We start from the raw sequence: 25,873 nt of genomic DNA on the forward strand, positions 1-25,873 counted from the left end.
GAACCACTGTAATAGGAGATGGAAGGTAGGACCTGCACTACAGGTTCGCCGGTAGCTCCTGCCGGCTGGCTCTGCCCAGGGAGAACTGTATAAATATGCATGACCTCCAGTGCCCTGCCATTTCGCCAGCTGCAGCAGGAGGCCACTCATCTGACTGTAATAAAGCCACAGTTGTAGCCAACTTTAGTCTTTGTGCAATTGTTTGTGGATCAATTTATTACAGTCAGATTTTCCACAGAATGGATATCAGAATTAACCCCGATCGCCTGCAGCTGGATCCGCACTCGCCCGATGCCAGGAAAGACTTTACTCACTGGCTAGCATGTTTCGAGGCCGACATCAACGCGGCGGACCCCGCGCCAACAGAGGCTCAGAAGATAAACGTCCTGTACTCCAGGCTGAGCTCCAGTGTGTTCCCGTTGATCCAAGACACCACGTACCACACAAAAGCAATGGAACTCCTCAAGGAACACTACGCGCAGAAGGCAAACACGCTCTCCGCCAGGCATGTACTCGCCACCCGCTCGCAACTACCTGGTGAGTCCATCGAAGACTTCTTGCGGGCCCTAATTCCACTCGTCCGGGACTGTGACTGTCAGGCCGTCACGGCCGCCGAACACACGAACCTCCTCATGCGCGATGCCTTCGTGACGGGGATTGCGTCGGACCGCATCCGGGAACGATTGCTGGAAGGGGCCACGCTCGAACTGGCGGAGACGAAAACCTTGGCGCTCTCCATGACGGTTGCATCCCGTAAAGTACAATCGTACCTCTCCCGCCACGCTGCCCACCCTTCTAACCCTTCCTGCCCCTCCTGGACCCCGCCGATGACCTCCTCAGCCGGGGCCCTGCCTTCCCAATACGCCTGCGCCGCACGCCGATCCGTGCACCCCGGAGGTCCCCGCTGCTACTTCTGCGGTCAGCAGAAGCACCCCCGCCAACACTGCCCGGCCCGCACTGCCGTTTGTAAAGCCTGCAGTAAAAAGGGCCACTTCGCGGCTGTGTGCCAGGCCCGCGCAGTCGCTGCGATCGCCCCCGCTACCGCCCCGCTATCGTCCCCTCCCCCACACCAGACGCACAATGGGAGCCGCCATCTTCTCCTCCCGGGGCCATGTGCGACCAATGCACGCCACCATCTTATCCCCCTTCGGCCACGTGCGCCCCATGGGCGCCGCCAACTTGTCCCCCACAGGGTCTCCCGACATCCCGAGATCGGAACCGCACACGCTCGCCACCCGAAGCATCCGACGGCTATCCGCAGCTCGCTTCGCTGACGCTGGACCAATCTCGCCCGCACAACCTGGCCACCGCGTCAACAACGGTGAAAATCAACGGCCTCGTGCCTGCTGGTCTCCGGGAGCACCGAAAGCTTTGTTCACCCAGATACGGTAAGGCGTTGCTCCCTCGCGGTCCACCCTGCCAATCAAAGGATCTCCCTAGCCTCCAGATCCCACTCCGTCCCGATCCGAGGCTTCTGTACTGTCCAGGGTGTAGAATTTAGTAACATCCGCCTCAATGTCCATCCTAATCTCTGCGCTGCACTCCTGTTGGGCCTGGACTTCCAGTTCAACCTCCAGAGCCTCACCCTCAAATTCGGCGGGCCCCTACCCCCCTTACCGTTTGCGGCATTGCGACCCTCAAGGTCGATCCCCCCTCCCTTTTTGCCAATCTAACTGCAGATTGCAAGCCCGTTGCCACTAGGAGGAGACGGTACAGCACCCAGGACAAGACCTTCATCAGGTCCGAAGTCCAGCGGCTGCTTAAGGAGGGTATTACCGAGGCCAGCAACAACCCCTGGAAAGCCCAAGTGGTAGTGGTTAAAACTGGGGAGAAACACAGGATGGTCGTGGATTACAGCCAGACCATCGATCGGTACACGCAGCTCGACGTGTACCCTCTCCCACGCATATCTGATATGGTCAATCAGATTGCGCAGTACCGGGTCTTCTCAACAATTGACCTGAAATCCGCCGACCACCAGCTCCCCATCCGGAAGTCGGACTGTCCATACACTGCCTTCGAGGCGGACGGTCGCCTCTACCACTTCCTTAGGGTCCCTTTCGGTGTCACAAATGGGGTCTCGGTCTTCCAAAGGGAGATGGACCGAATGGTCGACCAGTACGGTTTGCGGGCCACCTTTCCGTACTTAGATAATGTCACCATCTGCGGCCATGACCAGCGGGACCACGATGCCAACCTCGATAAATTCCTCCGCACTGCCACCCTTCTCAACCTGACCTACAACAAAGAGAAGTGTGTGTTCAGCACGACCCGGTTAGCCATTCTCGGCTATATAGACCAAAACGGACTTCTCGGACCCGACCCAGACCGCATGCGCCCCCTCATGGAACTTCCCCTCCCCCACTGCCCCAAGGCCCTCAAACGCTGCCTGGGGTTCTTTTCCTACTACGCTCAGTGGGTCCCAAACTATGCGGACAAGGCCCGCCCTCTCATTCAGTCCACCCAATTCCCCCTCGCGGTCGAGGCACAACATGCTTTCGCTCCCATCAGAGCAGACATCGCCAAGGCCGGGAAGCGCGCCGTGGACGAGTCACTGCCTTTCCAAGTAGAAAGCGACGCTTCAGACGTCGCCCTTGCCGCCACTCTAAACCAGGCAGGCAGACCCGTGGCATTCTTTTCCCGCACCCTTCATGCCTCTGAAATTCGACACTCATCCGTTGAGAAGGAGGCCCAAGCTATCGTTGAAGCTGTGCAGAATTGGAGGCATTACCTGGCTGGTAAGAGATTTGCTTTCCTCACTGACCAACAGTCGGTAGCCTTCATGTTCAATAACACACAGCGGAGCAAGATCAAAAATGATAAAATCTTGCAGTGGAGAATCGAGCTCTCCACCTATAATTACGAGATTTTGTATCGCCCCGGTAAACTCAACGAGCCCCCAGACGCCCTCTCCCGAGGTACATGTGCCAGCGCACAAGTGGACCGACTCCGGGCCCTACACGACAGCCTTTGTCACCCGGGGGTCACTCGATTGTACCATCTGGTCAAAGCTCGCAATCTGCCCTACTCCGTCGAGGAAGTAAGGACAGTCACCAGGGACTGCCAGGTCTGTGCGGAGTGCAAGCCGCACTTCTACTGGCTGGACCGTGCGCGCCTGGTGAAGGCTTCCCGCCCCTTTGTACGCCTCAGCCTGGATTTCAAAGGGCCCCTCCCCTCCACTGACCATAACACGCACATTCTCAGTGTGGTCGATGAGTACTCCAGATTCCCCTTCGCCATCGCATGCCCCGATATGACGTCGGCCACGGTCGTCAAGGCCCTCAACACAATCTTCGCTCTGTTCGGTTTCCCCGTCTACATCCACAGTGATTGGGGATCCTCATTCATGAACGATGAGCTGCGTCAGTTCCTGCTCAGCAGGGGTATCGCCTCCAGCAGGACGACCAGCTACAACCCCCGGGCAAACGGGCAAGTAGAACGGGAGCATGGGATGGTTTGGAGGGCCGTCCAGCTGGCCCAACGGTCCAGGAACCTCCCAGCCTCTCGCTGGCAGGAGGTCCTCCCTGACGCTCTACACTCCTTCCGGTCACTATTGTGCACCGCCACTAATAACACACCCCATGAACGTATTTTTACCTTCCCCAGGAAGTCCACATCCGGGGTGTCGCTCCCGACTTGGCTCGCAGCCCCAGGACCGGTCCAAGGTTAGGCCACACTTGGAGTATAGTGTTCAGTTCTGGTCGCCACACTACCAGAAGGATGTGGAGGCTTTAGAGAGGGTGCAGAAGAGATTTACCAGAATGTTGCCTGGTATGGAGGGCATTAGCTATGAGGAGCGGTTGAATAAACTCGGTTTGTCCTCACTGGAATGAAGGAGGTTGAGGGGAGACCTGATAGAGGTATACAAAATTATGAGGGGCATAGACAGAGTGGATAGTCAGAGGCTTTTCCCCAGGGTAGAGGGGTCAATTACTAGGGGGCATAGGTTTAAGGTGAGAGGGGCAAGGTTTAGAGTAGATGTACGAGGCAAGCTTTTTACGCAGAGGGTCGTGGGTGCCTGGAACTCACTACCGGAGGAGGTGGTGGAAGCAGGGACGATAGTGACATAAGAACATAATAAGAACATAAGAACTAGGAGCAGGAGTAGGCCATCTGGCCCCTCGAGCCTGCTCCGCCATTCAATGAGATCATGGCTGATCTTTTGTGGACTCAGCTCCACTTTCCGGCCCGAACACCATAACCCTTAATCCCTTTATTCTTCAAAAAACTATCTATCTTTATCTTAAAAACATTTCATGAAGGAGCCTCTACTGCTTCACTGGGCAAGGAATTCCATAGATTCACAACCCTTTGGGTGAAGAAGTTCCTCCTAAACTCAGTCCTAAATCTACTTCCCCTTATTTTGAGGCTATGCCCCCTAGTTCTGCTTTCACCCGCCAGTGGAAACAACCTGCCCGCATCTATCCTATCGATTCCCTTCATAATCTTATATGTTTCTATAAGATCCCTCCTCATCCTTCTAAATTCCAACGAGTACAGTCCCAGTCTACTCAACCTCTCCTCGTAATCCAACCCCTTCAGCTCTGGGATTAACCTAGTGAATCTCCTCTGCACACCCTCCAGTGCCAGTACGTCCTTTCTCAAGTAAGGAGACCAAAACTGAACACAATACTCCAGGTGTGGCCTCACTAACACCTTATACAATTGCAGCATAACCTCCCTAGTCTTAAACTCCATCCCTCTAGCAATGAAGGACAAAATTCCATTTGCCTTCTTAATCACCTGTTGCACCTGAAAACCAACTTTCTGCGACTCAAGCACGAGCACACCCAGGTCTCTCTGCACAGCAGCATGTTTTAATATTTTATCATTTAAATAATAATCCCTTTTGCCGTTATTCTTACCAAAATGGATAACCTCACATTTGTCAACATTGTATTCCATCTGCCAGACCCTAGCCCATTCACTTAGCCTGTCCAAATCCCTCTGCAGACTTCCAGTATCCTCTGCACTTTTTGCTTTACCACTTATCTTAGTGTCGTCTGCAAACTTGGACACATTGCCCTTGGTCCCCAACTCCAAATCATCTATGTAAATTGTGAACAGTTGTGGGCCCAACTCTGATCCCTGAGGGACACCACTAGCTACTGATTGCCAACCAGAGAAACACCCATTAATCCCCACTCTTTGCTTTCTATTAATTAACCAATCCTCTATCCATGCTCCTACTTTCCCCTTAATGCCATGCATCTTTATCTTATGCAACAACCTTTTGTGTGGCACCTTGTCAAAGGCTTTCTGGAAATCCAGATATACCACATCCATTGGCTCCCCGTTATCTACCGCACTGTTAATGTCCTCAAAAAATTCCACTAAATTAGTTAGGCACGACCTGCCCTTTATGAACCCATGCTGCGTCTGTCCAATGGGACAATTTCCATTCAGATGCCTCGCTATTTCTTCCTTGATGATAGATTCCAGCATCTTCCCTACTACCAAAGTTAAGCTCACTGGCCTATAATTACCCACTTTCTGCCTACCTCCTTTTTTAAACAGTGGTGTCACGTTTGCTAATTTCCAATCCGCCGGGACCACCCCAGAGTCTAGTGAATTTTGGTAAATTATCACTAGTGCATTTGCAATTTCCCTAGCCATCTCTTTTAGCACTCTGGGATGCATTCCATCAGGACCAGGAGACTTGTCTACCTTTAGCCCCATTAGCTTGCCCATCACTACCTCCTTGGTGATATCAATCCTCTCAAGGTCCTCACCTGTCATAGCCTCATTTCCATCAGTCACTGGCATGTTATTTGTGTCTTCCACTGTGAAGACCGACCCAAAAGACCTGTTCAGTTCCTCAGCCATTTCCTCATCTCCCATTATTAAATCTCCCTTCTCATCCTCTAAAGGACCAATATTTACCTTAGCCACTCTTTTTTGTTTTATGTATTTGTAGAAACTTTTACTATCTGTTTTTATATTCTGAGCAAGTTTACTCTCATAATCTATCTTACTCTTCTTTATAGCTTTTTTAATAGCTTTCTGTTGCCCCCTAAAGATTTCCCAGTCCTCTAGTCTCCCACTGATCTTTGCTACTTTGTATGCTTTTTCCTTCAATTTGATACTCTCCCTTATTTCCTTAGATATCCACGGTCGATTGTCCCTCTTTTTACCGTCCTTCCTTTTTGTTGGTATAAACCTTTGCTGGGCACTGTGAAAAATCACTTGGAAGGTTCTCCACTGTTCCTCAACTGTTTCACCATAAAGTCTTTGCTCCCAGTCTACCTTAGCTAGTTCTTCTCTCATCCCATTGTAATCTCCTTTGTTTAAGCACAAAACACTAGTGCTTGATTTTACCTTCTCACCCTCCATCTGTATTTTAAATTCCACCATATTGTGATCGCTCCTTCCGAGAGGATCCCTAACTATGAGATCCTGAATCAATCCTGTCTCATTACACAGGGCCAGATCTAGGACCGCTTGTTCCCTCGTAGGTTCCATTACATACTGTTCTAGGAAACTATCGCAGATACATTCTATAAACTCCTCCTCAAGGCTGCCTTGACCGACCTGGTTAAACCAATCAACATGTAGATTAAAATCCCCCATGATAACTGCTGTACCATTTCTACATGCATCTGTTATTTCTTTGTTTATAGCCTGCCCCACCATAATGTTACTATTTGGTGGGGCATTGAAGGGGCATCTTGACAAATACATGAATAGGATGGGAATAGAGGGATACGGACCCAGGAAGTGTGGAAGATTGTAGTTTAGACGGGCAGCATGGTCGGCACGGGCTTGGAGGGCCGAAGGGCCTGTTCCTGTGCTGTACATTTCTTTGTTCTTTGTTCTCCGTAGGTTCGTCCAACTCCACAAAGTGGACCCCTTGGTGGACAGGGTTCACCTGCTCCATGCCAACCCTCAATATGCCTACGTGGAGTTCCCCGACGGCCGCCAAGATACTGTCTCACTCAGGAACCTGGCACCGTCAGGTTCCACCCCAACACCCCCCCCCCTCCCATGCGCCCCCCCACCTCCCACCGCGGCACCAATATTGACCCCACCAGACCACCCCCCCCTCCCCCTTTCCGCACAAGAGGACGAAGAGGACTTCGGCACGCTCCCGGAGTTCCCAGATGACTGGCCAGCATCAGCACCGCCACCACCGCCATCGGTGCCACCTCCACCACCGCCAGCACCGACTTCGCCGCCACCGTTACGCCGCTCCCAACGAAGCACCAAAGCACCGGACCGGCTGAACCTTTGACGGACTCTGGACCGTCAACATGGCCATTTTGTTCTTTCCCTACCACTGTACATAATTGCACTAATTTTATATCGTTTCACGTCACCCCCGCCGGACTCATTTTTAACAGGGGGTGAATGTGGTGAACCACTGTATTAGGGGATGTAAGGTAGGACCTGCACTACAGGTTCGCCGGTAGCCCCTGCCGGCTGGCTCTGCCCACTGGGAACTGTATAAATATGCATGACCTCCAGTGCCCTGCCATTTCGCCAGCTGCAGCAGGAGGCCACGCATGTTACTGTAAGAAAGCCACAGTTGTACCCAACTTTAGTCTTTGTGCAATTGATCGTGCATCGGTAACTCAAATCATCAAGTCCCGGTAAAATCCTGGTCAATCTTTTCTGCACTCTTTCCAGTTTAATAATATCCTTTCTATATTAGGGCAAGCAGAACTGTACACAGGGTGGTGAACCTGTGCAACTCTTTGCTGCAGAAACAGCCGTTGCTCTTTGTCATTTTTATCAATGACCTAGAGGAAGGCACAGAAGGGTGGGTGAGTAAATTTGCAGACGATACTAAAGTCGGTGGTGTTGTCGACAGTGCGGAAGGATGTTGCAGGTTACAGAGGGACATAGATAAGCTGCAGAGCTGGGCTGAGAGGTGGCAAATGGAGTTTAATGTAGAGAAGTGTGAGGTGATTCACTTTGGAAGGAATAACAGGAATGCGGAATATTTGACTAATGGTAAAATTCTTGGAAGTGTGGATGAGCAGAGGGATCTCGGTGTCCATGTACATAGATCCCTGAAAGTTGCCACCCAGGTTGATAGGGTTGTGAAGAAGGCCTATGGTGTGTTGGTCTTTATTGGTAGAAGGATTGAGTTCCGGAGTCATGAGGTCACGTTGCAGCTGTACAGAACGCTGGTACGGCCGCGTTTGGAGTATTGCGTACAGTTCTGGTCATCTCATTATAGGAAGGACGTGGAAGCTTTGGAACGGGTACAGAGGAGATTTACCAGGATGTTGCCTGGTATGGAGGTAAAATCTTATGAGGAAAGGCTGATGGACTTGAGGTTGTTTTCGTTAGAGAGAAGAAGGTTAAGAGGAGACTTAATAGAGGCATACAAAATGATCAGAGTGTTAGATAGGGTGGACAGTGAGAGCCTTCTCCCGCGGATGGAAATGGCTGGCACGAGGGGACATAGCCTTAAACTGAGGGGTAATAGATATAGGACAGAGGTCAGAGGTAGGTTCTTTACGCAGAGTGGTGAGGCCGTGGAATGCCCTACCTGCAACAGTAGTGAACTCGCCAACATTGAGGGCATTTAAAAGTTTATTGGATAAGCATATGGATGATAATGGCATAGTGTAGGTTAGATGGCTTTTGTTTTTTGACTTCCCATGTCAAAGAACAAAGAACAAAGAAATGTACAGCACAGGAACAGGCCCTTCGGCCCTCCAAGCCCGTGCCGACCATACTGCCCGACTAAACTACAATCTTCTACACTTCCTGGGTCCGTATCCTTCTATTCCCATCCTATTCATATATTTGTCAAGATGCCCCTTAAATGTCCCTATCGTCCCTGCTTCCACTACCTCCTCCGGTAGTGAGTTCCAGGCACCCACTACCCTCTGCGTAAAAAACTTGCCTCGTACATCTACTCTAAACCTTGCCCCTCTCACCTTAAACCTATGCCCCCTAGTAATTGACCCCTCTACCCTGGGGAAAAGCCTCTGACTATCCACTCTGTCTATGCCCCTCATAATTTTGTATACCTCTATCAGGTCTCCCCTCAACCTCCTTCGTTCCAGTGAGAACAAACCGAGTTTATTCAATCGCTCCTCATAGCTTATGCCCTCCATACCAGGCAACATTCTGGTAAATCTCTTCTGCACCCTCTCTAAAGCCTCCACATCCTTCTGGTAGTGTGGCGACCAGAATTGAACACTATACTCCAAGTGTGGCCTAACTAAGGTTCTATACAGCTGCAACATGACTTGCCAATTCTTATACTCAATGCCCCGGCCAATGAAGGCAAGCATGCCGTATGCCTTCTTGACTACCTTCTCCACCTGTGTTGCCCCTTTCAATGATCTGTGGACCTGTACTCCTAAATCTCTTTGACTTTCAATACTCTTGAGGGTTCTACCATTCACTGTATATTCCCTACCTGCATTAGACCTTCCAAAATGCATTACCTCACATTTGTCCGGATTAAACTCCATCTGCCATCTCTCCGCCCAAGTCTCCAGACAATCTAAATCCTGCTGTATCCTCAGACAGTCCTCATCGCTATCCGCAATTCCACCAACCTTTTTGTCGTCTGCAAACTTACGAATCAAAGTACTAGTCAGTGCAACATCGTGGGCCGAAGGGCCTGTACTGCGCTGTATCGTTCTATGTTCTATGTTCTATGATGTGGAGGCCAAATCACTGGGTGCCTTCATAATAATAATCTTTATTAGTGTCACAAGTAGGCTTACATTAACACTGCAATGAAGTTACTGTGAAAAGCCCCTAGTCGCCACATTACGGCGCCTGTTCGGGTACACAGAGGGAGAATTCAGAATGCCCAATTCACCCAACAGCGCGTCGTTCGGGACTTGTGGGAGGAAACCGGAGCACCCGGAGAAAACCCACGCAGACACGGGGAGGACGTGCAGACTCCACACAGACAGTGACCCAAGCCGGAATCGAACCTGGGACCCTGGAGCTGTGAAGCAACAGTGCTAACCACTGTGCTATCTCAAGACAGAGATAGATAGGTTCTTGATTAATAATAGGATCAGGGGTTATGAGGAGAGTCGGGGGAATGGGGATGAGAAACTACCAGCTATGGTTGAATGGCGGAGCAAACTCGGTGGGCCGAATGGCCTAATTCTGCTCCTATGGTCACAGTGAAGTGGTCTGGGAGCAGTGTCCTCTCCTTGCGCTCTTTCTGAGTCCCGGCTCCCCTCCTACACCCCCACCACTTCATTATATTTCTATCCCTCTTCAGCTCTGAAGAAGCATCATACGGACTCGAAACATTCACTGTTCACTCTCCACAGATGCTGCCACTCATAGAATCATAGAAGTTTACAGCATGGAAACAGGCCCTTCGGCCCAACCAGTCCATGCCGCCCAGTTTTGTACCATTAAGCTAGTCCCAGTTGCCCGCACTTGGCCCATAACCCTCTATACCCATCTTACCCATGTAACTATCTAAATGCTTTTTAAAAGACACAATTGTACCCGCCTCCACTACTACCTCTGGCAGCCCATTCCAGACACTCACTATCCTCTGAGTGAAGAAATTGCCCCCTGGGCCATTCTGAATCTCTCCCCTCTCACCTTAAACCTATGCCCTCTAGTTTTAGACTCTCCTACCTTTGGGAACAGATGTTGACTATCTACCTTATCTATGCCCCTCATTATTTTATAGACCTCTATAAGATCACCCCTAAGCCTCCTACGCTCCAGGGAAAAAAGTCCCAGTCTATCCAGCCTCTCCCTATAACTCAAACCATCAAGTCCCAGTAACATCCTAGTAAATCGTTTCTGCACTCTTTCTAGTTTAATAATATCCTTGCTATAATAGGGTGACCAGAACTGCACACAGTATTCCAAGTGTGGCTGTACCAATGTATTGTACAACTTCAACAAGACGTCCCAACCCCTGTATTCAATGTTCTGACCAATGAAACCAAGCATGCCGAATGCCTTCTTCACCACCCTGTCCACCTGCGACTCCACCTTCAAGGAGCTATGAACCTGTACTCCTAGATCTCTTTGTTCTATAACTCTCCCCAACGCCATACCATTAACTGAGTAGGTCCTGGTCTGATTCGATCTGCCAAAATGCATCACCTCACATTTATCTAAATTAAAATCCATCTGCCATTCGTCGGCCCACTGGCCTAATTTATCAAGATCCCGTTGCAATCCTAGATGACCTTCTTCATTATCCACTGTGCCACCAATCTTGGTGTAATCTGCAAACTTACTAACCATGCCTCCTAAATTCTCATCCAAATCATTAATATAAATCACAAATAACAGTGGACCCAGCACCGATCCCTGTGGCATACCGCTGGTCACAGGCCTCCAGTTTGAAAAACAACCCTCTACAACCACCCTCTGTCTTCTGTCGTCCAGCCAATTTTGAATCCAATTGGCAACCTCACCCTGGATCCCGTGAGCTTTTACCTTCTGCAACAACCTACCATGCGGTACCTTGTCAAAGGCTTTGCTAAAGTCCATGTAGACAACGTCTACTGCACTGCCCTCATCTACCTTCTTGGTCACCCCCTCAAAAAACTCAATCAAATTTGTGAGACATGATTTTCCACGCACAAAGCCATGCTGACTGCCCCAAATCAGTCCTTGCCTCTCTAAATGCTTGTAGATCCTGTCTCTCAGAATACCTTCTAGCAACTTACCTACTACAGACGTTAGGCTCACCGGTCTGTAGTTCCCAGGCTTTTCCCTGCTGCCCTTCTTAAACAAGGGCACAACATTCGCTACTCTCCAATCTTCAGGCACCTCACCTGTGGCTGCCGATGATTCAAATATCTCTGTTAGGGGACCCGCAATTTCCTCCCTAGCCTCCCACAACATCCTGGGATACATTTCATCAGGTCCCGGGGATTTATCTACCTTGATGCACTTTAAGACTTCCAGCACCTCCTCCTCTGTAATATGCGCACTTCTCAAGACATCACTATTTATTTCCCTTAGTTTCCTAACATCCATGCCTTTCTCCACCGTGAATACCGATGAGAAATATTAATTCAGGATCTCACCCAACTCTTGTGGCTCTGCACATAGATGTCCTTGTTGGTCCTTGAGAGGCCCTACTCTGTCCCTAGTTACTCTTTTTCCCTCTATGTACCTGTAGAAGCTCTTTGGATTATCCTTTGCATTATTTGCCAAAGCAATTTCATGTCCCCTTTTTGCCCTCCTGATTTCCCTCTTAACTCTATTTCGACAATCTCTATACTCTTCAAGGGATCCACTTGATCCCAGTTGCTTATGTACGTCATATGCCTCCTTCTTCTTTTTGACCAGAGTCTCAATATCTCGAGTCATCCAGGGTTCCCTACTTCTACCAGCCTTGCCCTTCACTCTAAAGGGAATGTGCTTACCCTGCACCCTGGTTAACACATTTTTAAAAGCCTCCCATTTACCAGCCGTCCCTTTGCCTGCCAACAGTCTCCCCCAATCTACCTCTGAAAGTTCCTGTCTGATACCATCAAAATTGGCCTTGCCCCAATTAAGAATTTTAACTCTTGGGCCAGACCTATCATTCTCCATAGCTATCTTAAAACTAATGGAGTTATGGTCACTTGTCCCAAAGTGATCCCTCACTAACACTTCTGTCACTTGCCCTTCCTTATTTCCCAAGACGAGGTCAAGTTTTGCCCCCTCTCTAGTCGGTCCATCCACATACTGAATGAGAAATTCCTCCTGAATACACTCAACAAATTTCCCCCCATCCAAGCCCCTAATGCTATGGCTGTCCCAGTCAATGTTGGGAAAGTTAAAGTCCCCTACTATTACCACCCTATTATTCTTGCAGCTATCTGTAATCTCCTTACATATTTGCTCCTCAATTTCCCGCTGACTATTTGGGGGCCTGTAGTACAGTCCTATCAAGGTGATCTCTCCCTTCTTATTTTTCAGTTCCACCCATATAGACTCAGTGGGCGAACCCTCGGATATATCCCCTCTAAGTACTGCCGTGATATTCTCCCTAATCAAAAATGCCACTCCCCCTCCTCTCTTACCTCCTGTTCTATCCTTTCTATAGCATCTGTACCCCGGAACATTGAGCTGCCAGTCCTGCCCCCCCCCCTTAGCCATGTTTCAGTCATAGCTATAATATCCCAGTCCCATGTGCCCATCCATGCCCTGAGTTCATCTGCTTTGCCCGTCAGGCCCCTTGCATTGAAATAAATGCAGTTTAATGTAGACTTTTCTTGCTCTCTGCCCTGCTTTCTCTGGTCATGCTTTACACACTCTCCCTTCCTGCCTTTTGTTTCCGTCCCCACTGACTTCCTACATCGGTTCCCATCCCCCTGCCACATTAGTTTAAACCCTCCCCAACTGCACTAGCAAACACACCCCCGGGAACATTGGTTCCAGTCCCACTCAGATGCAGACCTTCCGATTTGTACAGGTCCCACCTCCCCCAGAACCGGTTCCAATGTCCCAGGAATTTGAAACCCTCCCTCTTGCACCATCTCTCAAGCCACGTATTCACCCTAGCTATCCTGTCATTCCTACTCTGACTATCAAGTGGCACTGGTAGCAATCCTGAGATTACTACCTTTGAGGTCCTACTTTTTAGTTTAACTCCTAACTCCCTAAATTCAGCTTGTAGGACCTCATCCCGTTTTTGACCTATATCGTTGGTGCCTATATGCACCACGACAGCTGGCTGTTCACCCTCCCCCTCCAGAATGCCCTGCAGCCGCTCCGAGACATCCTTGACCCTTGCACCAGGGAGGCAACATACCAACCTGGATTCTCGTTTGCGTCCGCAGAAACGCCCATCTATTCCCCTTACAATTGAGTCCCCTATCACTATAGCTCTGCCACTCTTTTTCCCGCCCTTCTGTGCAGCAGAGCCAGCCACGGTGCCATGAACCTGGCTGCTGCCACCTTCCCCTGGTGAGCCATCTCCCCCAACAGTTTCCAAAACGGTACATCTGTTTTGGAGGGAGATGACCGCAGGGGATCCCTGCACTGCCTTCCTACTCTTCCTCTGTCTGTTGGTCACCCATTCCCTATCTGCCTCAGTAATTTTAATCTGCGGTGTGACCAACTCACTGAATGTGCTATCCACAACTTCCTCAGCATCGTGGATGCTCCAAAGTGAATCCATCCGCAGCTCCAGAGCCGTCAAGCGGTCTAACAGGAGCTGCAGCTGGACACACTTCTTGCAGATAGAACATGGAACATAGAACGATACAGCGCAGTACAGGCCCTTCGGCCCCGATGTTGCACCGAAACAAAAGACATCTAACCTACACTATGCCATTATCATCCATATGTTTATACAATAAACTTTTAAATGCCCTCAATGTTGGCGAGTTCACTACTGTTGCAGGTAGGGCATTCCACGGCCTCACTACTCTTTGCGTAAAGAACCTACCTCTGACCTCTGTCCTATATCTATTACGCCTCAGTTTAAGGCTATGTCCCCTCGTGCCAGCCATTTCCATCCACGGGAGAAGGCTCTCACTGTCCACCCTATCTAACCCCCTGATCATTTTGTATGCCTCTATTAAGTCTCCTCTTAACCTTCTTCTCTCCAACGAAAACAACCTCTGTGATGTAATTGCTCCCGAGACTCCCTCACAGGTCTGCTTCTCTGCACCTCCTTAAGATGAGCATCAAATTCCCTTAACTAGTTAATTAATTTACTTAATTAATTGGTTTTTTTTTTTGGAAACTCAACCCCAAATACCAAACTCCAACAAACACAGCCCTCACTCCCCTCTTCCCCGAACTCAGCCTTACCCAAACGCAGATACATTCTGTTTGCTTCCAGCACTCTGTTTTGAAAGGCACTTCAGCCACACCTTTTGTATCCTTCCTGATTTACAGTCAGCCAATAGGCCTGCTCCCGAAATGTGGCAGGTCCGGGAGGCTTCCAGTGTCCCGGATGGCTTCATCTGCAGAAAGTGCACCCAACTGCAGCTCCTCACAGACCGCATGGTTCGGTTGGAGCAGCAATTGGATGCACTTAGGAGCATGCAGGTGGCGGAAAGCGTCATAGATCGCAGTTATGTAAGTGTGGTCACACCCAAGGTGCAGGCAGAGAAATGGGTGACCACCAGAAAGGGCAGGCAGTCAGTGCAGGAATCCCCTGTGGTTGTCCCCCTCTCGAACAGATATACCCCTTTGGATACTGTCGGGGGGGATAGCCTATCAGGGGAAAACAGCAGCAGCCAGAGCAGTGGCACCACGGCTGGCTCTGATGTTCAGAAGGGAGGGTCAAAGCGCAGAAGAGTAATAGTTATAGGGGACTCTATAGTCAGGGGCACAGATAGGCGCTTCTGTGGACGTGAAAGAGACTCCAGGATGGTATGTTGCCTCCCTGGTGCCAGGGTCCAGGATGTCTCCGAACGGGTAGAGGGAATCCTGAAGGGGGAGGGCAAACAGGCAGAGGTCGTTGTACATATTGGTACTAACGACATAGGCAGGAAGGGGCATGAGGTCCTGCAGCAGGAGTTCAGGGAGCTAGGCAGAAAGTTAAAAGACAGGACCTCGAGGGTTGTAATCTCGGGATTACTCCCTGTGCCACGTGCCAGTGAGGCTAGAAATAGGAAGATAGAGCAGACAAACACGTGGCTAAACAGCTGGTGTAGGAGGGAGGGTTTCTGTTATCTGGACCACTGGGAGCTCTTCCGGGGCAGGTGTGACCTGTATAAGATGGACGGGTTGCATCTAAACCGGAGAGGCATAAATATCCTGGCCGCGAGGTTTGCTAGTGTCACACGGGAGGGTTTAAACTAGTATGGCAGGGGGGTGGGCACGGGAGCAATAGGTCAGAAGGTGAGAGCATTGAGGGAGAACTAGGGAATAGGGACAGTGTGGCTCTGAGGCAGCGCAGACGGGGAGAAGTTGCTGAACACAGCGGGTCTGGTGGCCTGAAGTGCATATGTTTTCATGCAAGGAGCATTACGGGTAAGGCAGATGAACTTAGAGCTTGGATTACTACTTGGAACTATGATGTTGTTGCCATTACAGAGACCTGGTTGAGGGAAGGGCAGGATTGGCAGCTAAACGTTCCAGGATTTAGATGTTTCAGGCGGGATAGAGGGGGATGTAAAAGGGGAGGCGGAGTTGCGCTACTTGTTCAGGAGAGTATCACAGCTATACAGCGAGAGGACACCTCAGAGGGCAGTGAGGCTATATGGGTAGAGATCAGGAATAAGAAGGGTGCAGTCACAATGTTGGGGGTATACTACAGGCCTCCCAACAGCCAGCGGGAGATAGAGGAGCAGATAGGTAGACAGATTTTGGAAAAGAGTAAAAACAACAGGGTTGTGGTGATGGGAGACTTCAACTTCCCCAATATTGACTGGGACTCACTTAGTGCCAGGGGCTTAGACGGGGCAGAGTTTGTAAGGAGCATCCAGGAGGGCTTCTTAAAACAATATGTAAACAGTCCAACTAGGGAAGGGGCGGTACTGGACCTGGTATTGGGGAATGAGCCCGGCCAGGTGGTAGATGTTTCAGTAGGGGAGCATTTCGGTAACAGTGACCACAATTCAGTAAGTTTTAAAGTACTGGTGGACAAGGATAAGAGTGGTCCGAGGATGAATGTGCTAAATTGGGGGAAGGCTAATTATAACAATATTAGGCGGGAACTGAAGAACATAGATTGGGGGCGGATGTTTGAGGGCAAATCAACATCTGACATGTGGGAGGCTTTCAAGTGTCAGTTGAAAGGAATACAGGACAGGCATGTTCCTGTGAGGAAGAAAGATAAATACGGCAATTTTCGGGAACCTTGGATGACGAGTGATATTGTAGGCCTCGTCAAAAAGAAAAAGGAGGCATTTGTCAGGGCTAAAAGGCTGGGAACAGACGAAGCCTGTGTGGCATATAAGGAAAGTAGGAAGGAACTTAAGCAAGGAGTCAGGAGGGCTAGAAGGGGTCATGAAAAGGCATTGGCAAATAGGGTTAAGGAAAATCCCAAGGCTTTTTACACTTACATAAAAAGTAAGAGGGTAGCCAGGGAAAGGGTTGGCCCACTGAAGGATAGGCAAGGGAATCTATGTGTGGAGCCAGAGGAAATGGGCGAGGTACTAAATGAATACTTTGCATCAGTATTCACCAAAGAGAAGGAATTGGTAGATGTTGAGTCTGGAGAAGGGGGTGTAGATAGCCTGGGTCACATTGTGATCCAAAAAGACGAGGTGTTGGGTGTCTTAAAAAATATTAAGGTAGATAAGTCCCCAGGGCCGGATGGGATCTACCCCAGAATACTGAAGGAGGCTGGAGAGGAAATTGCTGAGGCCTTGACAGAAATCTTTGGATCCTCGCTGTCTTCAGGGGATGTCCCGGAGGACTGGAGAATAGCCAATGTTGTTCCTCTGTTTAAGAAGGGTGGCAGGGATAATCCCGGGAACTACAGGCCGGTGAGCCTTACTTCAGTGGTAGGGAAATTACTGGAGAGAATTCTTCGAGACAGGATCTACTCCCATTTGGAAGCAAATGGACGTATTAGTGAGAGGCAGCACGGTTTTGTGAAGGGAAGGTCGTGTCTCACTAACTTGATAGAGTTTTTCGAGGAGGTCACTAAGATGATTGATGCAGGTAGGGCAGTAGATGTTGTCTATATGGACTTCAGTAAGGCCTTTGACAAGGTCCCTCATGGTAGACTAGTACAAAAGGTGAAGTCACACGGGATCAGGGGTGAACTGGCAAGGTGGATACAGAACTGGCTAGGCCATAGAAGGCAGAGGGTAGCAATGGAGGGATGCTTTTCTAATTGGAGGGCTGTGACCAGTGGTGTTCCACAGGGATCAGTGCTGGGACCTTTGCTCTTTGTAGTATATATAAATGATTTGGAGGAAAATGTAACTGGTCTGATTAGTAAGTTTGCAGACGACACAAAGGTTGGTGGAATTGCGGATAGCGATGAGGACTGTCTGAGGATACAGCAGGATTTAGATTGTCTGGAGACTTGGGCGGAGAGATGGCAGATGGAGTTTAACCTGGACAAATGTGAGGTAATGCATTTTGGAAGGGCTAATGCAGGTAGGGAATATACAGTGAATGGTAGAACCCTCAAGAGTATTGAAAGTCAAAGAGATCTAGGAGTACAGGTCCACAGATCACTGAAAGGGGCTACACAGGTGGAGAAGGTAGTCAAGAAGGCATACGGCATGCTTGCCTTCATTGGCCGGGGCATTGAGTATAAGAATTGGCAAGTCATGTTGCAGCTGTATAGAACCTTAGTTAGGCCACACTTGGAGTATAGTGTTCAATTCTGGTCGCCACACTACCAGAAGGATGTGGAGGCTTTAGAGAGGGTGCAGAAGAGATTTACCAGAATGTTGCCTGGTATGGAGGGCATAAGCTATGAGGAGCGATTGAATAAACTCGGTTTGTTCTCACTGGAACGAAGGAGGTTGAGGGGTGACCTGATAGAGGTATACAAAATTATGAGGGGCATAGACAGAGTGGATAGTCAGAGGCTTTTCCCCAGGGTAGAGGGGTCAATTACTAGGGGGCATAGGTTTAAGGTGAGAGGGGCAAAGTTTAGAGTAGATGTACGAGGCAAGTTTTTTACGCAGAGGGTAGTGGGTGCCTGGAACTCACTACCGGAGGAGGTAGTGGAGGCAGGGACGATAGGGACATTTAAGGGGCATCTTGACAAATATATGAATAGGATGGGAATAGAAGGATACGGACCCAGGAAGTGTAGAAGATTGTAGTTTAGTCGGGCAGTATGGTCGGCACGGGCTTGGAGGGCCGAAGGGCCTGTTCCTGTGCTGTACATTTCTTTGTTCTTTGTTCTTTGTTTGATCTCCCGAAACTAACGGCTGCCCTGCAAGGTAAGGAAGTTTTTAAACAGCACTTACCTCTCCCAGCAGCACTTGCTCCCTGTGGCCGCTCCCGGAACTGAACTCCCGAAACTAACGGCTGAATTCATTGGGCATTTTGTATTTTTATCTTTTTCTACACAATTTAAGTCTGTCTTACACTCAATCATAAACATTCTTCTTGACTTAACTTTTGAAGTGATATTTCTGTGACAGTTGGAAATAACCAGATGCCAAACTCACTCGAGGCAAGAACACTCTGCTTAAACTCCTCTTGAGTGATTCGTCCATCTTGATCCTTGTCGATACATCGAAAAACATCCACTACCCGAGACTTCTTGTTGCTGATCCATTTCATGTAACACTTTCGCCACGTGTTGAAATTGAAATTCTCAAATTCTTGAAGCTGAAATTGGCAGCAGAAAATGATTACTTTCTCATCAACTATTTCTTTATTATTACTCCTAGTTTTATCAAAATAACATAATAGCTCCAATGGGAGGAGGGGCCACTCGACCCTCGAGCTTGTTCCACCATTCGATAAGAATCTGACTGGTCCGTTATGGCCTCAACTTCACTTTCCCAACTGCGCCTCATAACCATTTACACCCTCGGAGGTCAAAAGCCAGTCCCATCCAACCCTGAATAAAGTCAATGACCCAACTCCCACTGCTCTTTGTCGAAGAGAATTCCTCAGACGAACAACATTGTGAGGGAAGAAATTCCTCCTCATCTCTGTCTTCAATGGGAAATCTCCGCTTTTTAAGCTGTGTTTCCTTATTGGAGATTCCTCCATGAGGTGAAGCTCCTCTCGGGATTTAGCCCGCTTAAGCCCACGCAGAATCCTTTATGTTTTAATCAGGTCACCTCTATTTCTCTAAACTCCGCTATGAGTTTAGGCCAACCTGCTTAACCTGTCCTCACAAGACAACCCCTTCATCCCAGGAATCTGTCAAGTGACCTTCCTCTGGACTACCTCCATCAATAATTAGTCACAGTTCACAAGGGGCTTTCAGCATCTGTCTCTGTTCACTGCGATTCTGCACACCACTGTCAAACATCTGTCTCCCACCCACTCAGTCCTCCTCTGCCCTTTCCTCACATTTCACCTTATATTAGGCTCCACTCGAGACACCACGAGTGGTCAGACTTTCTCAATTTTTGCATTTTCACTTCAGCCACAAGTCTGAGATGGCAGCATTCCAATGCCCCTGCAGAAGAACATTGGGTGCGATTCTCCGAACCCCGCCAGGCCAGAGAATTGGCGGGGGGCCGCGCAAATCGTGCCACGACGCCGCGCCGCCCCGATGCAGGGATGCCATTCTCCCGCCCGTGAATAAATGGGCGGGCGCGCAGGACGCCGGGCCGCACAGAGAATCGCCACAAACGGCCGTAGCGGCAATTCTCCGGGCCAGCCGTCCGAAAAATCCGAGTCCCACCAGCGCCGTTCTAACATGCTCTGGGCTGGCGGAACCTCGGGGTTGAAGGGTCCAGGGGCGGCCTGTGGGGGGGGGGGGGGTTCCAACCCCTGGGAGGTGGCCTGGCCCGCGATCGGGGCCCACCAATTGGCGGGCCGGCCTCCCTGGCTGCGGAACACTTTTCGTCCGCGCTGGCTCCTGGATCCCTGTGCCATTTGGCGTTGGGGCCAGTGCAGGGATGACAGCCAGTGCGCTTGCGCATGTTGGCACCGGCCCAACTGCACATGTGCGGACCCCCCGGCGCCAGGTCGGCATGGGCCGCTCGAGCGCCATGCTGGCCCCCCCAGGACCCGGGAATCGGGTCTCGAAACCGGCGGCGGAGTAAAGTATTCTCGTTTTGGCTCCGGCGCAGGCACTCTGGCGCCAGACCAGAGAATCGTGGCCATTTTCTGTGCGGAGTCTGCACGTTCTCCCCGTGACTGCGTGGGTTTCCTCCGGGTGCTCCGGTTTCCTCCCATATTCAAAGATGTGCAGGTTAGGTGGACTGGCCATGATAAATTGCCCTTAATGTCCAAAAAGGTTAGGAGGGGTTATTGGGTTATGGGGATACGGTTGAAGTGAGGGCTTAAGTGGGTCGGTGCAGACTCGATGGGCCGAATGGCCTCCTTCTGCACTGTATGTTCTATGTTCTATGTTAAGAATTAATTGGTTCTTTGCTCTGGAAAGCTGATTCACCAGAGCCAGCTTTCAAAAGCTGTCATCCTCTTCTCATCAGCTTCATTGAGATTCTCGCATGCAAACAGCACAATGCTCCACACGGGGAATTTTCAAGCTCCTTTCTCAAGTCCAGGTCGATGTTGGACACCAGAGGGGTGAGCGCTGGCTGAACTACAGTCCCTGAGCCACGCGCACCCACAATGCTCGTCAATTCCCCAGATGTTACAGCAGGAGTGGAGGAGGCTGTGATTCCCGCCATTCGGCTGGGTCGCCATTGGCAGCCGTGTCTTGGGGTGATTGAGCCTGAATGGGCCCGGCTGCTGCGCGGGCATCCCGGGTGGCGTGGTGCTGCCCTGGTCTGCCAGTTACATGCTCCTCCAGTAGGATGTGGGTGGTGAGGGATACCATCGGTCTCCCCGCTGACTATACCTGCGGGAAGTGCACCCAACTTCAGCTCCTCAAAGACCGTGTTAGGGAACTGGAGCTGAAGCTGGATGAACTTCGGATCATCCGGGAGGCAGAGGGGGTGATTGAGAAGAGTTACAAGGACGTAACCACACCCAAGGTACAGGACAAGAATAGCTGGGTTACAGTCAGGGGGAAAAAACGTGGCTGCAGGAATGGTGTAGGAGGGAGGGCTTCAGGTATTTGGATAATTGGAGCGCATTCTGGGGAAGGTGGGACCTGTACAAGCAGGACGGGTTGCATCTGAACCAGAGGGGCACCAATATCCTGGGAGGGAGGTTTTCTAGTACTCTTCGGGAGGGTTTAAACTAATTTGGCAGGGGAATGGGAACCGGATTTGTAGTCCAGCAACTAAGGTAGCCGATATTCAGGACGCCAAAGCATGTAGTGAGGCAGTGGGGAAGGGAACACTGACAAAGGAGAGTACTTGCAGGCACGGAGATGGGTTGAAGTGTGTATACTTCAACGCAAGAAGCATCAGGAATAAGGTGGGTGAACTTAAGGCATGGATCGGTACTTGGGACTACGATGTGGTGGCCATCACGGAAACTTGGATAGAAGAGGGGCAGAAATGGTTGTTGGAGGTCCCTGGTTATAGATGTTTCAATAAGATTAGGGAGGGTGGTAAAAGAGGTGGGGGGGTGGCATTATTAATTAGAGATAGTATAACAGCTGCAGAAAGGCAGTTCGAGGAGTATCACCCTATTGAGGTGGTATGGGTTGAAGTCAGAAATAGGAAAGGAGCAGTCACCTTGCTAGGAGTTTTCTATAGGCCCCCCAATAGTAGCAGAGATGTGGAGGAACAGATTGGGAAACAGATTTTGGAAAGGTGCAGAAGTCATAGGGTAGTAGTCATGGGCGACTTTAACTTCCCAAATATTGAGTGGAAACTCTTTAGATCAAATAGTTTGGATGGGGTGGTGTTTGTGCAGTGTGTCCTGGAAGCTTTTCTAACACAGTATGTAGATTGTCCGACCAGAGGAGGGGCAATATTGGATTTAGTACTGGGTAATGAACCAGGGCAAGTGATAGATTTGTTAGTGGGGGAGCATTTTGGAGATAGTGACCACAATTCCGTGACTTTCACTTTAGTAATGGAGAGGGATAGGTACGTGGAAAAGGGCAAGGTTTACAATTGGGGGAAGGGTAAATACGATGTTGTCAGACAAGAATTGAAGTGCATAAGTTGGGAACATAGGCTGGCAGGGAAGGACACAAGTGAAATGTGGAATTTGTTCAAGGAACAGGTGCTACGTGTCCTTGATATGTATGTCCCTGTCAGGCAGGGAAGAGATGGTCGAGTGAGGGAACCATGGTTGACAAGAGAGGTTGAATGTCTTGTTAAGAGGAAAAAGGAGACTTATGTAAGACTGAGGAAACAAGGTTCAGACAGGGCATTGGAGGGATACAAGATAGCCAGGAGGGAACTGAAGAAAGGGATTAGGAGAGCTAAGAGAGGGCATGAACAATCTTTGGCGGGTAGAATCAAGGAAAACCCCAAGGCCTTTTACACATATGTGAGAAATATGAGAATGACTAGAGCGAGGGTAGGTCCGATCAAGGACAGTAGCGGGAGATTGTGTATTGAGTCTGAAGAGATAGGAGAGGTCTTGAATGAGTACTTTTCTTCTGTATTTACAAATGAGAGGGGCGATATTGTTGGAGAGGACAGTGTGAAACAGATTGGTAAGCTCGAGGAAATACTTGTTAGGAAGGAAGATGTGTTGGGCATTTTGAAAAACTTGAGGATAGACAAGTCCCCCGGGCCTGACGGGATATATCCAAGGATTCTATGGGAAGCAAGAGATGAAATTGCAGAGCCATTGGCAATGATCTTTTCGTCCTCACTGTCAACAGGGGTGGTACCAGGGGATTGGAGAGTGGCGAATGTCGTGCCCCTGTTCAAAAAAGGGACTAGGGATAACCCTGGGAATTACAGGCCAGTTAGTCTTACTTCGGTGGTAGGCAAAGTAATGGAAAGGGTACTGAAGGATAGGATTTCTGAGCATCTGGAAAGACACTGCTTGATTAGGGATAGTCAGCACGGATTTGTGAGGGGTAGGTCTTGCCTTACAAGTCTTATTGAATTCTTTGAGGAGGTGACCAAGCATGTGGATGAAGGTAAAGCAGTGGATGTAGTGTACATGGATTTTCGTAAGGCATTTGATAAGGTTCCCCATGGTAGGCTTATGCAGAAAGTAAGGAGGCATGGGATAGTGGGAAATTTGGCCAGTTGGATAACGAACTGGCTAACCGATAGAAGTCAGAGAGTGGTGGTGGATGGTAAATATTCAGCCTGGATCCCAGTTACCAGTGGCGTACCGCGGGGATCAGTTCTGGTCCTCTGCTGTTTGTGATTTTCATTAATGACTTGGATGAGGGAGTTGAAGGGTGGGTCAGTAATTGATTGGTGGAGTTGTGGATAGTGAGGAGGGCTGTTGTCGGCTGCAAAGAGACATAGATAGGATGCAGAGCTGGGCTGAGAAGTGGCAGATGGAGTTTAACCCTGAAAAGTGTGAGGTTGTCCATTTTGGAAGGACAAATATGAATGCGGAATACAGGGTTAACGGTAGAGTTCTTGGCAATGTGGAGGAGCAGAGAGATCTTGGGGTCTATGTTCATACATCTTTGAAAGTTGCCACTCAAGTGGATAGAGCTGTGAAGAAGGCCTATGGTGTGCTCGCGTTCATTAACAGAGGGATTGAATTTAAGAGCCGTGAGGTGATGATGCAGCTGTACAAAACTTTGGTAAGGCCACATTTGGAGTACTGTGTACAGTTCTGGTCGCCTCATTTTAGGAAGGATGTGGAAGCTTTGGAAAAGGTGCAAAGAAGATTTACCAGGATGTTGCCTGGAATGGAGAGTAGGTCTTACGAGGAAAGGTTGAGGGTGCTAGGCCTTTTCTCATTAGAACGGAGAAGGATGAGGGGCGACTTGATAGAGGTTTATAAGATGATCAGGGGAATAGATAGAGTAGACAGTCAGAGACTTTTTCCCCAGGTGGAACAAACCATTACAAGGGGACATAAATTTAAGGTGAAAGGTGGAAGATATAGGAGGGATATCAGAGGTAGGTTCTTTACCCAGAGAGTAGTGGGGGCATGGAATGCACTGCCTGTGGAAGTAGTTGAGTCGGAAACATTAGGGACCTTCAAGCAGCTATTGGATAGGTACATGGATTACGGTAAAATGATATAGTGTAGATTTATTTGTTCTTAAGGGCAGCATGGTAGCATTGTGGATAGCACAATGCTTCACAGCTCCAGGGTCCCAGGTTCGATTCCGGCTTGGGTCACTGTCTGTGCGGAGTCTGCACGTCCTCCCCTTGTCTGCGTGGGTTTCCTCCGGGTGCTCCGGTTTCCTCCCACAGTCCAAAGATGTGCAGGTTAAGTGAATTGGCCAATGATAAATTGCCCTTAATGTCCAAAATTGCCCTTGGTGTTGGGTGGAGGTGTTGAGTTTGGGTAGGGTGCTCTTTCCAGGAGCCGGTGCAGACTCAAAGGGCCGAATGGCCTCCTTCTGCACTGTAAATTCAATGATAATCTATGATTAATCTAGGACAAAGGTTTGGCACAACATCGTGGGCCGAAGGGCCTGTTCTGTGCTGTATTTTCTATGTTCTATGCCCGCTGTCCAACAGGCACGCAAGGGACAGGAGGAGGGGGGTGGAGTCCGAGGTGCTGTGGTGTTCTGACACCTCCGCTGAGGCCCCCCGCGCCAGCCCTGCCCCCCCCCCGCTACCTGGCGCTGCCAGTCCTGGATGCCCGCTCTGGCCTCGTGGCCATGGAGCACAGGGAATGGACCAGCGCCGTCTGGGGCTGTGCCACATTACGCTGCGACTGTGCCATCTTCCTCTGTGTTTGCACCACAGCGACCAGTGCCTGGGCAATGCCGCCGACGCTCTCAGCCATGGCCACGGGCATTGGACCCCGGCCCAGATGAGAACGGGCCTCCAGAACTGGCAGTGCCAGGTGGCAGGGGAGCCTCAGGGGACGGCTCCTCCAGCACTCCCATCCCATCAAGTAGCCTGGGATACTCAGACACCCGAGGGAAGAGGAGGTGATGGGGCCCATGCCATTGACTCCCAGAGGGGAGGTGCCGGAACACCACAGCACTTCAGACTCCGCCCCCCCCCTCCTGTTCCCTGTCCCTGGCGCATCTGGTGGGCAGCGGGCAGAACAGGGAAACCTCTCCTTATCTCTGTACAAAATTATCTATCCTGAATCCTCAGGCTGTGACCCCTGTTTCTGGACACACCCACCATCAGGGCAGCACGGTAGCATTGTGGATAGCACAATTGCTTCACAGCTCCAGGGTCCCGGGTTCGATTCCGGCTTGGGTCACTGTCTGTGCGGAGTCTGCACATCCTCCCCGTGTCTGCGTGGGTTTCCTCCGGGTGCTCCGGTTTCCTCCCACAGTCCAAAGATGTGCAGGTTAGGTGGATTGGCCATGATAAATTGCCCTTAGTGTCTAAAATTGCCCTTAGTATTGGGTGGGGTTACTGGGTTATGGGGATAG

At 50.0% G+C, this 25,873-nt stretch overlaps 1 protein-coding gene across 5 annotated transcripts in view; it reads right to left on the reverse strand.

Annotated features, from left to right (window-relative positions):
- LOC140424649 (dystonin-like) overlaps positions 1-25,873 on the reverse strand; it is a 302,630-nt gene that overhangs the window by 50,852 nt on the left and 225,905 nt on the right. For all 5 annotated transcript variants that reach the window (XM_072507888.1, XM_072507885.1, XM_072507889.1 and 2 more), the window contains one exon: positions 18,999-19,161. In XM_072507888.1, the coding sequence (XP_072363989.1) occupies positions 18,999-19,161 (163 nt within the window). The remainder of the gene's footprint in view (positions 1-18,998; positions 19,162-25,873) is intronic.

Source organism: Scyliorhinus torazame, chromosome 6, assembly GCF_047496885.1.
Source record: "Scyliorhinus torazame isolate Kashiwa2021f chromosome 6, sScyTor2.1, whole genome shotgun sequence".
In the NCBI taxonomy this organism is placed as follows: domain Eukaryota; kingdom Metazoa; phylum Chordata; class Chondrichthyes; order Carcharhiniformes; family Scyliorhinidae; genus Scyliorhinus; species Scyliorhinus torazame.